At 32.1% G+C, this 16,160-nt stretch overlaps 1 protein-coding gene across 1 annotated transcript; it reads left to right on the forward strand.

The window, feature by feature from the left end:
- Positions 1-5,573: 5,573 nt before the first annotated feature.
- On the forward strand, positions 5,574-12,139 carry LOC126736836 (mesoderm induction early response protein 1-like). Its single transcript, XM_050441390.1, has 2 exons — positions 5,574-5,711; positions 10,988-12,139. The coding sequence occupies exon 2, from the start codon at positions 11,046-11,048 to the stop codon at positions 11,964-11,966; it is 921 nt and encodes a 306-aa protein (XP_050297347.1). The 5' UTR covers positions 5,574-5,711; positions 10,988-11,045; the 3' UTR covers positions 11,967-12,139.
- Positions 12,140-16,160: the final 4,021 nt, after the last annotated feature.

The raw sequence follows: 16,160 nt of genomic DNA on the forward strand, positions 1-16,160 counted from the left end.
GATTTTAATAAAATGACTCTTTTTCAGAGCCATTCTCCGACAACTCTGATATAGATGGAGATTATGTTCCAAGTAGTAGTGGTGGCGATGATGCTGAAGTGCAAAACTTGAATGAAGCTGGGAAGTCCAGAAAAAGGGTTCGTAAAACTGCGACATGGAAAAGAAATTGTTCAAAAAACAGTGGCCAGGAATACGTTGGTCGCAAGGGTGAACTACATCATGAAAAATCTGTTAAGGCTTATGACCATACATGCAGATACAAGTGTACAGAAAATTTTACGGAGGAAGTTAGAAACACAATTTTTAATGATTATTGGAATCTTGGAAACAAAACTAATGGATGGGATCTACAGAGCACCTTTATTGCATCATGCATACAAAATAATGCTCCAAAAATGCACCGTCTAAAAATCACCAGACAAAAGAGTATTAGCACTGTGATAAAACGTGTATGCAAAATAAACGTGAATAAACGTGTATGCAAAGAGTTTTTTCTGAGAACTCTAGATATTAGCCGCAAACGGTTTTATAACGTCACAAAGAAAAAGAAGGAGTCTGGAGTCGTCCAAACGGATCAAAGGGGAAGACGATGTCCCTAGCAATAAAATAGACGATGAGACTTTAAACTTAGCAAAACAGCATATAAACTCATTCCCAAAATTTGTGAGTCATTATACTAGAAAAGACAATCCAAATCGCAAGTATTTGTCTCTCGAGTTAAATGTAACAAAAATGTACAAGCTATACAAAGAATTTTGTCACGAAAAAGAAGCCCGACCATTAAAGCTGAGCAAATACCGCGACATTTTTAATACCCATTTCAACTTAGCTTTTCACCGACCATATTCAGACACATGTACAAAGTGTGACACGTTCATTACTCAGAAAAATTCTTGTGATGCAGAATCTGAAGAGAGCTCCCGCGTTGCCAGAGAATATGATCGTCATCTACGTCAAGCTGAAGCAGCCAAAAATTTAAAAAACGCCGCCAAGGAATCAGCAAGACAGTGTCCAGAAAAACGTGCTATTTGTTTTGATCTACAACCTTACCCACTCCGCATTTGACATGCAGCAAAGTATATTATTTGCGCCAGCTATGGACTTACAATCTAGGAATCCACGATTTATCATCCGGAATTAGTAATATGTACATGTGGCATGAAGGTGAAGGGTCGAAAGGTTCTCAAGAAGTCATGTCATGTTTGCTGAAGTATATTGAAAGTTTGCCAAAAACAGTGACCCACATCGATGCAATCAGTGATAACTGTGGTGGTCAAAACAAGAACAAGAACATAATAAAATTTTGGATGTATATTGTGCAATTTACACATATCGAAAGTGTTGACCACCGTTTTTTGGTTTCGGAACATTCGTTTATGGAATGCGATCAAGATTTTGTCATTATTGAAAAAGCAAAGAGATGGCTAACTCACGTTTTTTACTCCCGATGATTGTGTTAATTTTATAGCAGGAGTCAGTAGAAAATTTTTTTAGTAAAAATGCAGCCTGAGGATTTTAAATCTATATCTCCCATGGACAACATCATGAAATCAAATCTTACAGGAATAAGTAAAATGCAATGGCTACATTTCAAAAAAAAGTATCCAATGAAACTTTTTTATAAAGAAGTTTATAATAGTGATTTTCCTTTTGAAGAAATGGATCTTTCTAAAAAAACTGCCTTGCGTGGTAGACCTTATACCTAGACAAAAATTCTTCTACCTGCTCTATATGACAGTCTTCCAAAAATAAAATTAGCAAAATTCAATAACTTGATGCAGCTTCTACCATATGTTTCACCAATACACCATGATTTCTATAAGTCGTTGAATCCAGAACAGACGTTGAATGCAGGACATCAAACAAACGGGCGAAACGATGAAGATTATACTCTCGGTGACATGGTTGAATCGGATGATGATTAATATTAATAAAAAAACTTTTGTAACTATTTTTTATTACCTATCGAAAAATTTATTACAAATCGAAACCTAGACAAACAATAACCAAGTTTTGTTATTGTTTAGAATTTGTGTATGTGTTAAGTATCTCAAGTCTGATGATGGCAAGAACACTTGCCGAAATGCATCACTCCTGAAATTAGAGGATTGGCATTTTATTTATGGAGAAACGACTTCCCCTACTAACTTTTCAATATTATATTTACTCCACTTCAGAATGGACTTTTTCCTTAATACTAAATAATGCAATTGACAAAGCTATCTGCTATACAGTAAGAAAAAATTCATTTATTAGTTACAGCATTAATAAGCTGCAATTAATATGAAGTCACGCTATAATATTAAGACATTTAAATGAGTTTTTGAAATTTCAAAATCGATACCGGGTAGTTTTTTTTTGAGTTTTATTTGTTGAACGTGTATGTTTTTTTTTGTAATGTTCCGTATCTGATGATGACACAGCCAAAATGCAAAATACATTTAACTAAATGACGTACATGCATTTTTCTTGGAGAACTTCCCTAGAAAGGCTTCCCCATTTTGTAATCTTTATTTAAGTTTTAAATATTTATGTCATAGATAAGGTGAGGTTACATCTAGTGAGAATATAAATCTTTGATATATTAAATGTGAGCAAGGATATGAAACCAATCCTTTATTTAGAAATGAGTAGTGATATTATTTTTCAATGCCTAATGGTCAAAATGCTATCAGACTGTGCATCAGAGAGTATCAAATGGTCACTTATACCCACGATGCAGATGTCATTTATATATGAAAAGAACACCACGATCCATAGCCCTACTATTTGAAATACAACTCGCAAAAGATCTGAACCAACTCCCCATGATACACTCCTAAGCCTATTTCAAGCTTGTGAAGCAGTATCTAATGATTGATACAGTCAAAAGCTTTTATCAAGTCACATAGCATAGCTTTCCCGACTTATAAACTATTTTTTACTTCTGACACTGAACGTGCCCATATAACTAAACACATGTATTTTATATTTGATGTCTAATTTGTATGTTCGTTTAACAAATGGAAAAAATCAGCAAAAACGGCCGCATATTACATTTATGGTTCCCTACCGCGGGGAAACATAGGAAAGCAGAAATTTGGATTTCTAGCAGAATTCATATTTCTGATCTATAAAAATCTAAAATGAAATATTTGTTTATCCTAATATTTAGGTATAATTGAAGTCTATTTTTTATTTTCTCGAACAGCATACTGTGGGTTTCTCGATTTAAATTTCATCAAATTAACATTGTTGAAAAATTTTGTTGAAAAATTTTCTTTTGGATTATCGTTTTTAATCATGTTTATAGAAAGACGTATAGTACATTACTTTTGATAATTGGTACTAATGATGCCCTGAGCCGAAACCGCTCTATCAAACTATGTAATAAAATTTGCTTCGCATTTTCGAAATTAAACTATTAGGTAGGTAGATATGTTGCTATAAATTAAATAACTTAGCTTACACTATCTATTTAATGTCTTGCAAAATTCTCATAAATGACTGTTAAAAACAAATATGAAATTATTGAGAAACCGTTTGCAATTTGTAGATTGCAAATAGTTAAATTTACAAATGATACTAACGGCGACATTTATATGGGTACGTAATATCACATCACGTTTCCTAGTCTCCTGTAAGAGTTGTCTATTACGCCATCTATTGCTTGAGAAGAAACTAGTCCAAACAGACTAAATGTTATCGGCAACGGAAACCGCTAACAACTGTTTAATACAAATAACCGGAAGTTATTTCTTTTTAACATAAGCTTATAGTAGCATCCGTTCGTAGTATATATCAGCCTCTGCTAATATGTTATAGGAAATTATAGTAAGGCAATCTATGTATAAATATATCTTCTTAAAGTGCGTTCAGCCGAAGCTAAACAAAAATTACAATTTGCGTTTCAATCATATCCTATTAGTAATACACATAGCATTTCAGAATTGTGAATATTACAAATGATGTAAGACACGTACAGGTAAAATATTATTATATCTGACATAGTATGAAATCACAAAACATAATTATTATACATATATTTCTGAGTACGTATGTACGAGTATAATCGTGCCTTCACCAATAAAACAATTGTTTTCTGCCTAATCCTTGATAAGGTGTATAAAATTATTGCATCATCTCCTTCCATTTGAAGAAAAGCGAATTCTCAGAGAAAAGCTTAATAATGTTGCCAAAAATTGACAATATAGGCGGCATGTGTACTGGTGTCATATAAATAGTAAGAAGAAACTTCATTACACTGTACAATATTACGCTTTTAGAATTGCTTACCTGCAGGCTGTCAAGAATTATTTTGCATTTCTTGATTAAGACTGCGTATTAGGTGAGGATCGAGTTAATTCAGCGTGTCAAAGTTTTTATGACTGTATTAATTATGGATTTAAACTTTATATTCCTATCAAAACCTATAAAAGTGGTAATTTTTCAAGCTGGTTCTCTCCAGAACTTCGGAGAGCTACCACTTGCAAGAAAAAAAATGCATGCCTAATATAAAGTAACAGTAAACTTTTAGTTATTCTTTTTCTTTGAGTTTTCTTGCCTTAGAACAAAGTTCAAGGTTCATTATCAAAATTGTTATAATAACAATATTAACAAAAGAGAATTGGGACGTAAAGAGCAACTACAGCTCATGGCATCATTTTGGAGACACATGGCAAATATGAAAAGCTCTACTGGTAAGTTCCCTGAAACTATACAACTTAATGAAGATACTGCCTCAAATGTGCAAACAGTTGTTAACTAATGTCTTTTCTGCTCTTTTTTTACCTCCGACTAAAAGCTTCATTTCGGCATGGAGGGATTCCTCCATACTTATTGAATTTGAAGTTTTATTGCTATACTTTATCTAAACCTTTTTTTATTCTATATAATTTGTCATTAAAAACGGGAGTTTTCCCCTTATTTTGGAAAAATACCTATATTTGCTCTATTTTTAAATCACTCCATAGAGCTAATGTATAACACTATAGAGATATATGTTACGTACGTGATTGACAATTACATCTTTTACTATTTGGTTTACCATACAAAAATAATTTTTGACAATAGCAACAGTAATTAAAAATGTAATTTAAACATCAAAGATTATGTTACCAATTGCATTGTATTATATTCTGTGGCAGTGGGACCTTCTTTGAATAAAGAATCTGCTCGCAGATTACATTACTTGAGACTTAAAGTTCTGCATTAGAACTTCTCTAAGTATTTTCCTTCTCGTCATTTTTTAAATATTCTTTGGTTTTTTCTTTTACAACGTCACAACGCCTTATCCCCGTTGAAAATAAATTTAAGACGATTGTTATTAAAAATTCTCTTTTTGAAAATGTCATATGGACGCGAGTGAAAATAAAAAACACCGTGCATAGAGATCAATCAGAGTGAGTTACACTTCTGACCAACTGCGCCCAGGTGGCTACTTTGCGAACACAATTATCGTTCAATATTGTGTACACGTTATCTCATTTGGGAATCGCGGAGATCAATCTCCTTATATCCAGTCTCCTTGGATTCAATAAATAAATAAATATTCGTCTTGGGGTCACCCTTTTTGACGTTCGGTAAATGACGTTCTCGCTGTCTGTCAAACTGTCAAGAAATGTCACTGCACTACAATAAGATGGCGATTTGTTTACATTTTATAATTGTGATTTTGTTGTGTATTTGAGTTTTCTTTGTTATTGTTACTAAGTTACAATATCTTACTTAAGGTACTAGCAAATTATATTTATTATTTATTTTATAGAACTGTTTACTGCTTGATCATGTTTCATATAGGTTTCCTACAAAAACCAATTGGAATGAACTTGTTTTTCACAATGTTATTATTTTGCACCCTTGTTTTTATTCAGAATTTGCTAAACTACTATAGTCTAGCATTTATAATAATATGTTAATACTTGTTCTAAAAAACCACAAAAGACAAAGATGTAATCACAAAATCTATCTCCATAAGATGAAACTCAAAGAAAAATAACAGGAATAAAGGTAGGTTCATAAATTCTGTATGGTATGCAGTAAGAAGTAACACATAAGAAGTAAAGTCCCTGCAGTAAGGATTGTGCAAAGTCATAATATAAAAACATAATAAGTAAAAAAATGTTGCAAAATTCATCCTGTCTCTCTTTCTGAATATTTTCCTCTCTTAACTCCCTACTAGCCTACCCCTTTTGATTGGTTATATTGGCAAACATTGACGATCACTTACGATTCTGTAAGAAGTATGATGCAAGAAATAAAATTAAACTATTTCATGTGTCTTACTTCTTAGGGCTTCCGGCAAATTATGATTAGCTCTATTTGAATATTAGTAGTTTATTTTCCTTGTGTCATATGTGTTATATCTTACTGCTTACCATATAGAATTTATGAACCAGGCTTAAGTCACAAGTGAGTTATTGAGACTAACTTAAAAAAAGATACTAATTTATTCCAATACATCCTGTAACAACACTTTGCAGTAGTTACAACAGATTAACATTACATTCACTATATAATAATAATAATAATAACAATAATAAGCTTTATTTCCAACAGGTTACATATACCCTGTTACAGGAAAATCAATTAAATATATAAATGTATAAGTATGAATGCATGAACTGTATTAGATCCATGCAACTAAACTATAAAAGAATTGCTATATGATAAAAAAAGTAGTGAGTTGTGAGAAAATAAATAATAAAAAATCAACACTAAATTAGGATAAGAATCATGAATTAATTTAAACCAAAAGAGCAAAAAAAATGAGTAAATAAATGTATTCAAACTAAAAACTAAATAACTAAGAACTAAATAACCTAGCCTCCCCCACCGACCATTCATATGTGACTCAAAATAAGTACCAGATTGTCATGGTGAATGTCACAAGAATCAGCAATAGTGTTAAAGTTTTGACACATAAAGTGAATAGGTCTCTGGTACAGAATGTTAAAAGCTGGACACTGTCTAGATCCTGGGTATGGTATATAAAAGCAAATCCTTTGCAAAAGGGATGGGCAGTCAATTTTATGGTTAAGTAAGTTAAACAAGAATTTCACCGAATGAATTTCTCTCCTCTTCGCAAGTGACCATTCAGTATATCTAGAGAGCAGCAGGTTATGGTCAAAACCCCTTGGAGGATAGATTCCATCATCCTTAAATGCCAAACATTTAAGGAATCACCGTTGGACTGATTCTAATAGGTGAATGTGCTGGTTGTAAATGGGAGACCAAATGAGGGAGCTGTAGTCCAGCCTGGATCTAACAAATGCATAGTAGAGAGTTTTGGCAGTGGCAGTGTTCGAAAAAAGTTTGCAATTTCTAATAATAAAGCCCAGCATGCAAGTAGCCCTAGAAATAGTATCTTCGATGTGAGGGATAAAAGTAAATTTTTGGTCAAAGGTACTCCGAGATCCTTAAAACAGGTAGACCTTGCCAGAGACTCTCCATTAACTGAGTAATTAAAGGCAACTGGACTTTTGATTCGAAAGTAGCTGGCCAGATTACACTTGGAAACATTAAGGTTAAGTCTGTTCAAAGTGCACCAATGGGGTACAGTATTGATGTTCTCTTGCAGTTGACCACAATCTGCTATAGAGTCAATTCTATTGAAAAGCTTTAGGTCATCAGCATATGCTAACCGAGAGCAATTGAGGGTGGAGATCAAGTCATTAGCGAAAACGTTAAAGAGAAGGGGGCCCAAGTTAGAGCCCTGAGGAACTCCAGAGGTGGGTGAAAAACAAGCAGATCTAAAGCCTTTGACTACTACAAACTGAGAGCGCTCAACTAAATAGGAGTTAAGGAGCTTTATCAAGAGATAGAAGAATCCAAACTGGCATTCAAGCTTATTTAATAGAATGAAGTGGTCAATCTGGTCAAAAGCCTTTTGAAAGTCTGTGTAGATAACATCGATTTGACCTCTATCATTAAGTGCTTCACACACAAATAGAGAAGAATGCTAGGTTTGTAGTACATGATCGACCAGAAACAAACCCATGTTGATCGTTGGCCAGCATGGACTTAACCTTGGGAAAAATTAATTTATAAAGATCCAACTCGAATAACTTTCAGAAATTGCACAGAATGGATATAGGGCGGTAATTCTCTATTGTTCCAGCATCGCCCTTTTTAAAGATAGGGCAAACTTTGGCTTGCTTCCAGATATTGGGAAAAATACCAGTGTTAAGGATCAGATCAAAAGTTTGGAGCAGAGGGTCTGTAAGTGCAACAGAGCAGTCCTTAGCTAAAAAACTAGGAATTAGATCTGGGCCATAGATCATTTTGCTTTTGAGACACTTGCTCGCCGTTATAATGTCGGTAGCCGCGAGCGCGACGATGTCTATGCAAGTTAAAGGAGGTTCAGAGACGACAGGATGATCGCTGGGAAGCGAGGTCGTGTATACACTCCTGAAATAATCTCCAAAAGTGGACACAATATATAAAGCAAATACACAAAGCAGACACTATATAACATACTATTACCGTATATTTTATTACAACATACAATATTCTATACACTCCAATGTAATTTTTAAACACCTTATTAAAGTTATTACATTATGTACAACATTCATAGAATACCTCATTTTAGGAAAGACAATTTTAAAATTATTTCTTACTCATTGAAGTACGCTAATATTGAAAGTTTCTTTCTACATATAGTTTTGCAATGCATTGGTAGAAGATTTAATACTCTCATCCCCACAAAAGAAATGTGAATTCTATAAAGTTTTGAACAATATGGTAATTTGTTAATACGCTAACAGATCTTATGATAATATTTCGCAGAGGAATAATTTTATAAGAGTTATATTTTTTATGTAGGTGAATATATTTCTTAGGTAGACTTACTGTCTAACTTTTCAAAAATAAACTCAAAGAAGGAAAAATTTTTGCTTTTTTTATATAACTTTAGTACATATTTTTGGGTTATTATTAAGTTTGATAAAATTGTGCTGCAAGCACCACCCAAGACTGTTATGCCATATTTCAAGAGAGATTCTACTAGAGTTTGATATCATAACTTTAACAGTTTAAGCAAAAAACATTAAACCCCAAAAGTACAATATGTTCTGTAATATGTGGAATAAATGCCCACAGCAATCTTATTGAAAATGGATATCCTGAATAAATGTCTCCATGGAAACAATTACCAAGAATAGATGGGTCCCAAGATAAAACCACTTCATCTTTAGAAGCCAACTCTACCAAACATTAATCCTACCTGATCTTGGGAATAGCAAGTTTAGTGACTTATTTTTCTTACAAAGATTAAATCTCACACCACCAGCAATCTAGCCCTCACAACAATGGACTTAGTGTATTATATTACTTATTAGTAGATATTATAATCCAAAATTTAGGAAATAATCTCCTTTTTTATATATGATCATAAATATATGGATTTTTTTTTAACCTAAGAGAACTGGGGATTAAGAGAAAACAGGGATTGAAAACTTCACATCTAGTGCTCTAACTAAAGTCTAAAACCGTTTAAATTAACTCTCATAATCAACAACTAATTCAGCCAATTGCACGAAGATCCATTTTCCATAAGATTGGTGGGGAGTTTTTTGCTTGGAAATAGTCATCCTGCTTTTTACAAGAATATATTATGCCATTAAGGCCAGTCTATGCTCCAGACTAAATTTTCAAATTTAGTTCCTATTCACAGAAATATCCCAAGCTATGATATTCATGCACAGGTTCAGAATTATTATAACACAAGGTTTAGAAATGAATCTTGTTTCAACTTTCAGTGTGTTAAAAATTGAGGTATTAAATTTTTTAATAGGGTAGTGTCTACTTTGATTATGACATAATAATAATCTGTGTCTAAATTATGATTTTATTTTATAAGAGTGAGCGATAACGTTTTTTGTGAGATTTGAGTGATTTAAAACTTTTACTAGGGTGATATAAAATTATTTTTAATAATAATGTATTAAAATATTATTGTAAGACAAAATTACAAGACAACTTATTATCATTACACCTTGGTGATAATCAGTATTGCTTTACTGTATTTATGGTAAGTGAATTGTGTAGGAGTAGGAAGTTAGGTAGTTTTCATATTTAGTAATAGTAGGTCTATTTTGTATTGTTTTTCTAGAAACTTAATTTGTGATATGTCATAAGGGACTTAATTGTGTATTGCTACCTTTGATTCTATTTCAATTATACTAAGATAATTTAATTATAAGTGTCTGTTTGTAGTAATTTTTTATTCTGTATGTAGAATATGGTGGTCTTCAGGATAGAAATCATGTCCCCTTTAAACGTATACAATATCTGTCAAATAATAGAGAATCTTGTTAAAAAAAAATCGGAAATATGATCTAACAAATACTTCCTACCAATTTATTCCATAAGTTTTAGAAATGGTGAGGTGAGCCTACTGGATTTACTTTTATCTACTATTTTTTGTTTCCATTTTTCAGAACTAATTACACATTTAGAAACCTGATTCACACTTTACCACGTTTCAAAAATAAATAAACAAAGAGAAAACAACAAGAACATTTTAAGCAACATACTGTTATAAAAGTGGACTATGTTACTGCAATACATTTTTTATTTCTAAGCTTTCATATTGTAGACATAGTCTTAAAAGTGGTGCATCTTTGCATAAATAAATTTTTATTGGTATCATGTAAAATAAATTTGCATTTTTTAACTCTCTGTACCTTAATTACTCAAAAAATCTCATACCACTTGTAGCACACCAAAGTGTTGATCAAAATTATTCTCCATATTATCAATGATTAAGAGGCCACTGCAGATGTTTTTGTAAAACTCTACATGAAAAACCCAAAAGTTCAAGAAAATTATATTTTGTACATATTATCTTATTAATATCAGTGTTGATAGGTTCAGTGTTGATTGAATAGTTAATTATACTATTGTCAATTCTATTAGATATTTTAATATATATTTATCAGTACTTTTTCCTTTCAATTTTATCATTTGAATTAAGATGGTTAATCTTTCTTTCTTTTTTTTGCAGAGCATTCAAGAGGTGTGTATCTCTAAGATGGCTCGACATTAAGTAAACCATTCATAAGATGGAAATATACCGAACTTCAATTGCTATTAATTCAAGAAGTGGATATATAAAAGCAAAATCATCTGTAAGTCACCTTACAAATTCCGGTTTTAGTGGGGAGCTTGGTTTGGAAGAGTTTGGAGATTCAAGTTCTAGTTCAGACATGTCAAGTCAAAATTATTCAAAACTGTTCTTTGAAAATGAAAACCTGGACCATGATTTGCCCAGGAAATATGAGGACAAATATCCTGATGCATCAAGGCTGCTCAGGTCCAAAGTTATTGAAGAGGAGGAGGACAGATATCATCTAAAACATTCTGATGAAGCTGCTCCAATGATTATGAAGACTATCATGGTTGGAGGGGATTACCAAGCAGTTATTCCAGAAGGGTTGTCTAATTATGGAGATGCCTTACCTTATGAAAACGATGACAAATTGTTATGGGATCCAGAACCATTAGATTCAGAAGCCATTGATGACTATCTTAAGCAAGCTAACTCCCTGTGTAAGGGTTCTCTTCCAAATGGAAAGCATGTACGAGATAACGAACCAGCTCTTCACTTGCTCCAACAGTGTGGACACAATGTTGAAGAAGCTTTAAGGAGACTTCAAATTAACAAGCATCTGTATGAGGATGACAATATGCAAATTTGGTCAGAAGAAGAATGTAGAAACTTTGAAGCTGGCATAAGGCTTTTTGGCAAAAACTTTTGGATGACACAACAAAATAAAGTAAGGACTCGATCAGTGGGAGAATTGGTGCAATTCTATTATCTATGGAAGAAAAGTGAGAGACATGATATGTTTGCTAATAAAATAAGATTGGAAAAGAAAAAATATGTGTTGCACCCTGGTGTGACTGATTTTATGGACAGATTTTTGGAAGATTCAAGTGATTTCCGAGATAGGAGTTCATCTCCTAATGTTGTCAATATGTAAGCAATTATTTTTTAAAACTCTAATTATAATGTTACTATAATAGCTTTAAAGGAACGTTTTAAATATTAGTTATAATAGATCGATTTATATTTTATATTGTATCAAAACTTTGGACTTTATATATGCCTGCTATGTATTATGTTTTACATCTAATAAAATATATATATAGAGTTCTCCTGCCACTATTTGCATTGATTTAATAAAACTTTTAATATGAAGTTTTGAGTGTATGTTTGTAATATTATCTTGATAATAATATTTTGGTGCTATTTATAACTTTCAGCTGTTTTTATTATGTCAAAATGATTTTTGAATGAACTGGCTGGTCATTGTATTTCATGTAATTCATTTACGCTTTCATTTACTTTGAAGATCTTCATTCAGCTTCTGATTTTGCAAACGATTAAGTCAATAGTTGTAAAATTGCGACTAATAACGTTTTAACAAAACTGCTATATTTTTTATAATTATTTGTTTTTTAGCTCAATTTATATTTGGGTCATTTTCAATAACCTTTAATATTTGGGAAACTTGATTACCACAAACGTATTTCGTATCTTATATCCAATAAACATTTCTTTTTTCTTAATTAAAGTGGGATCTCTTCCATTAAAGCCAAAAGAAAAAAGTAGTCAAAAAACATTTCCGTCACTTATAACTATTGCCTTTTTTAATGTTTTAGCTTACTATTCACAGTTACAATATCATCTTTTTTAATAAAACCAAATATTTTTTTATATCTTAAAAGTCTGATTTTATCAAAAACTCGGTGTTTTATCCGCCGCACGGCCAGTAGGTGGCGAGGTGAGTGGCAGTGGTTGTCCACGTTTTATTTAGTTCCATGCTGTCGACACGAGTTGAATACAGAGTGTTTTTCTTGTAAAAATTAGTTTTTTTTTAGTTATTTTCGTCAAAGAACCGGTAAGTTTTTAATGCGTATTTTTTCTCTTTAACATTTCTGTCCCATGGGTCTGTATTGATATGGTAAAAATTAAAAACAGATTCAATATTTTCCAAAATTAGTTAAGCTGTTTGCTTTCCGAAATTACCTCACTTTACCTTGTTGTTAATACAGAGCCGTAATAAGCCCACTTTAACCGAAAAAACATTTCCATCACTTAACATTTCTGTCACACCGCCAGAAATCTAGAATGTGACGGAAATGTTATTAATGTGACTGAAATGTTTATTTTTCATAATTTTTATTATATTTAAGGTATCATGATTTTTTGAATCTAAAAATTTAATTTGATTTAAGAAATAATTTACTGGACTACCTTTGATTATATAAACGCCTTTTAGGAAGATTGTTTCTTACAAATAAAATTTTTATATTGGATAATATGATAGGATTATACGACCTAGTTTTATTTTCTTTTTTATTGTTTTCAGTACTTAATATGGATCGTTCTCCAATCAATGAGAAAGGGATGCGAACAACGTTACAGTGATTGTTAACATAAATGAATCCCCAAATAAAAAGCATCCAGAATCTCCAAATAAAAAATCTCCAAAGACCTTGTTAAAAGAGAAACTTAAAGTTATGAAGGAGAACGCCGAGCAAAAGAAAAAGCCGAAGAAAAAAATAAAAAAAAGCTAACCAATTTAAAAACCATAAAAACTAAACCTCTTAAAACTATACCAAAAGTTGTGCATACGGATTCGTTGCCTTCAACATCTAAGTGCACTTTAGATGTAAGACATACGATGGAAGTGAAAGTAAAGGAAGTAAAAACATAGAAAAGCAAAATCAGCAGCGAAGAACTCAAGTTCCGCAGAAATTGAAAGAAAACGTATGTTGGCCAAAGAGAGAAAAAGAAAACAAAGGGCAAGAATTAGAGAAAATGCTGCAGAATATGAAGAAATGAAGAAAAAAGATCGTGAAAGATATTATAAAAAAAAGGAAGAGGGAAAAGTTAAACCTATTGCTGAGCTTTCCAAACGTGACCAAAAACAAAGAAGAAAAATGTGGAGAAAGAATAATCACACATACTATGATAAAAAGAAACGGGAAAATACTGAAATATCAGAAAGAAAAACTACAGTTAAGGTTCTAATGGGACGAAAAAAAGTGTTGATAACCCGATCAAAAACTTCCAGGACGCTAACAAAAGAACAACAAGAACGAGTTAGCAAAAAAATGGAAATTAAAATATTATAAGTTGAAAAACAAAATTACTGGGAACGTTCAGTGTACTTTTCACTTATTGAGTCTCATATTCGGTATGGCTTGCCTTTTTGGGGTTTAACCAATAAGGGGCTACTTAACATTGTCTTTGTTATTCAAAAAAAAGCAGTTAGATACCTGTGTTCTGCTAAGTTAAGAGATTCTTGCAAACCCCTCTTCATTTCTGAAAAAATCCTAACTCTTTTTTCACTGTTTATCTTAGAAACAGCTGCTTTTATTCACAAAATTCCCAAACTACTCTCTGACACTGGCCATTTGACTCGTCGTGTAAATGATGTTCCCCTACCTATTCCTACGTCTTCCCTTACTAAAAACTCATTAATTTACATAAGTAAAAAAATGTACAATCATGTTCCTCTATGTGTTAGACATATATCGGATGTTATTAGAGAATTAAAGACGCTTTTATTGGCTAAGGCATATTATAACCTGGATGACTTTTTTAATGATAGGTTTTAACCTTGGACATGTTGGAAAGTTTTTTTTCTCTAGTTTTGTCACTAAGTTTACCTTTATTTAGTAATTGATTGTTTTATTTAGTTATCTTTAATTCAAGTATGTACAAGAAGTTTTGTCTTCTTGTATTTAATTTTGTTCATTGTTTTGTCAATTTTTGAAATTGTATTTTTGTTTTGATTTTTTAGCTTGTAGGATGCTTGTACACAAGATTATTCTTACGTAATATAGCACATTTTTTCTTTCTTTCTTTCTTTCAAGCAAAGTAAAAATCTTACTCCAACAAAACGTGTTGATAAGATTATGAAGAGACGCAGGATATCAAAAAAAGACTGCTTATTGGAGAGGTACTTAGTGAGCAGATTCAACAAAACAAAGCAGATTGTAGAACCTTACAATAGCAGGAAATTTTGTCAGCCTGTGTTTCTGGCCCCCTAATCAAAAAGGACATATTAGTAGAAGCTACTAAAAGTTTAGCTTCACCTTATTATCAGAGAAAACTGCAGTCTGCCGCACAAAGAATTAACTTAAGAAAACGTAAAAGAGCAAGTCTCGCTTCGAAATTAAATAGACTGGTGCGTTCTTTTTTTAAAGACGATTCGAACTCCATTTGTATTCCAGGCAAAAGACATAATGTTGTTCAAGGTGGTATTGATAAGCAAAAAAGATTTTTAAAAGAAAGTCTTGTCAATCTGTATAAAAAATTTAGACAAGAAAACGATAATATTAAAATTTCTTACACGACTTTTACAAGGCTAAAACCTCTTAGGGTTACGTTTCCCAAATCCACAAGCAGGGACACATGTCTGTGCATAAAGCATGCAAACTTTGGATTTCTCTTACGGGTCTTTATGCAGTACAAAATTGTTAAAAATGTAAATTCTCACACACAAAAACTTTTACACTACACAAACTCTTAGAACAACTATCTTGTTCAAATAATGAACGAGCTTGTATGTATAGAAAATGTTGGGAAGGTGAACCCAAAATCATTTCAGTAAACTTTCAATTTGTAAGTCGCAATACGATTTTACATTATTTTCAATGATCTAATACTACTGAAACGAGACTTATTAAAGGTATTGAAAAGAAAGTCAAAGTTATGAAAAAAGAAAGGATAAGAAGTACCGCAGAAGAGTTGGTTAGTAAGATAAAAGATGAAACTGATAAAATGTTGCAACACCCGTACAGAGTTTATCACCAGGTAGAGTTTCTAAAAAATATGAAACGTAATTTGGCTGAAAACGAACTATGCATAGTAATAGATTTTTCCGAAAACTACATACACTCTTAAGTATGCCGATGAAGTTCAAAGTGTATATTTTGGGGCGTCCAAAGTTCAAATAAGTTTACACACTGGGGCGTATTATAACAAAAATAATAATGAAACAAAATGTCAGACTTTCTGTACGGCCTCTACTTATCTTAGACATGGCCCTAATGCGATTTGGGGAAATATTTTGCCAATTTTGTATGAAATTCAAAGAAAACATCCGCAGGTTAATGTTATTCATGAGTGATAGACCTACTACTCAGTACCGGAACAAAAC

The sequence above is a fragment of the Anthonomus grandis genome, chromosome 5, assembly GCF_022605725.1.
Source record: "Anthonomus grandis grandis chromosome 5, icAntGran1.3, whole genome shotgun sequence".
Taxonomy (NCBI): Eukaryota; Metazoa; Arthropoda; class Insecta; order Coleoptera; family Curculionidae; genus Anthonomus; species Anthonomus grandis.

Coding starts and splice junctions, on each gene's coding strand:
- LOC126736836 (XM_050441390.1), top strand. CDS start 11,046: ATGGAAATATACCGAACTTCAATTGCTATTAATTCAAGAAGTGGATAT.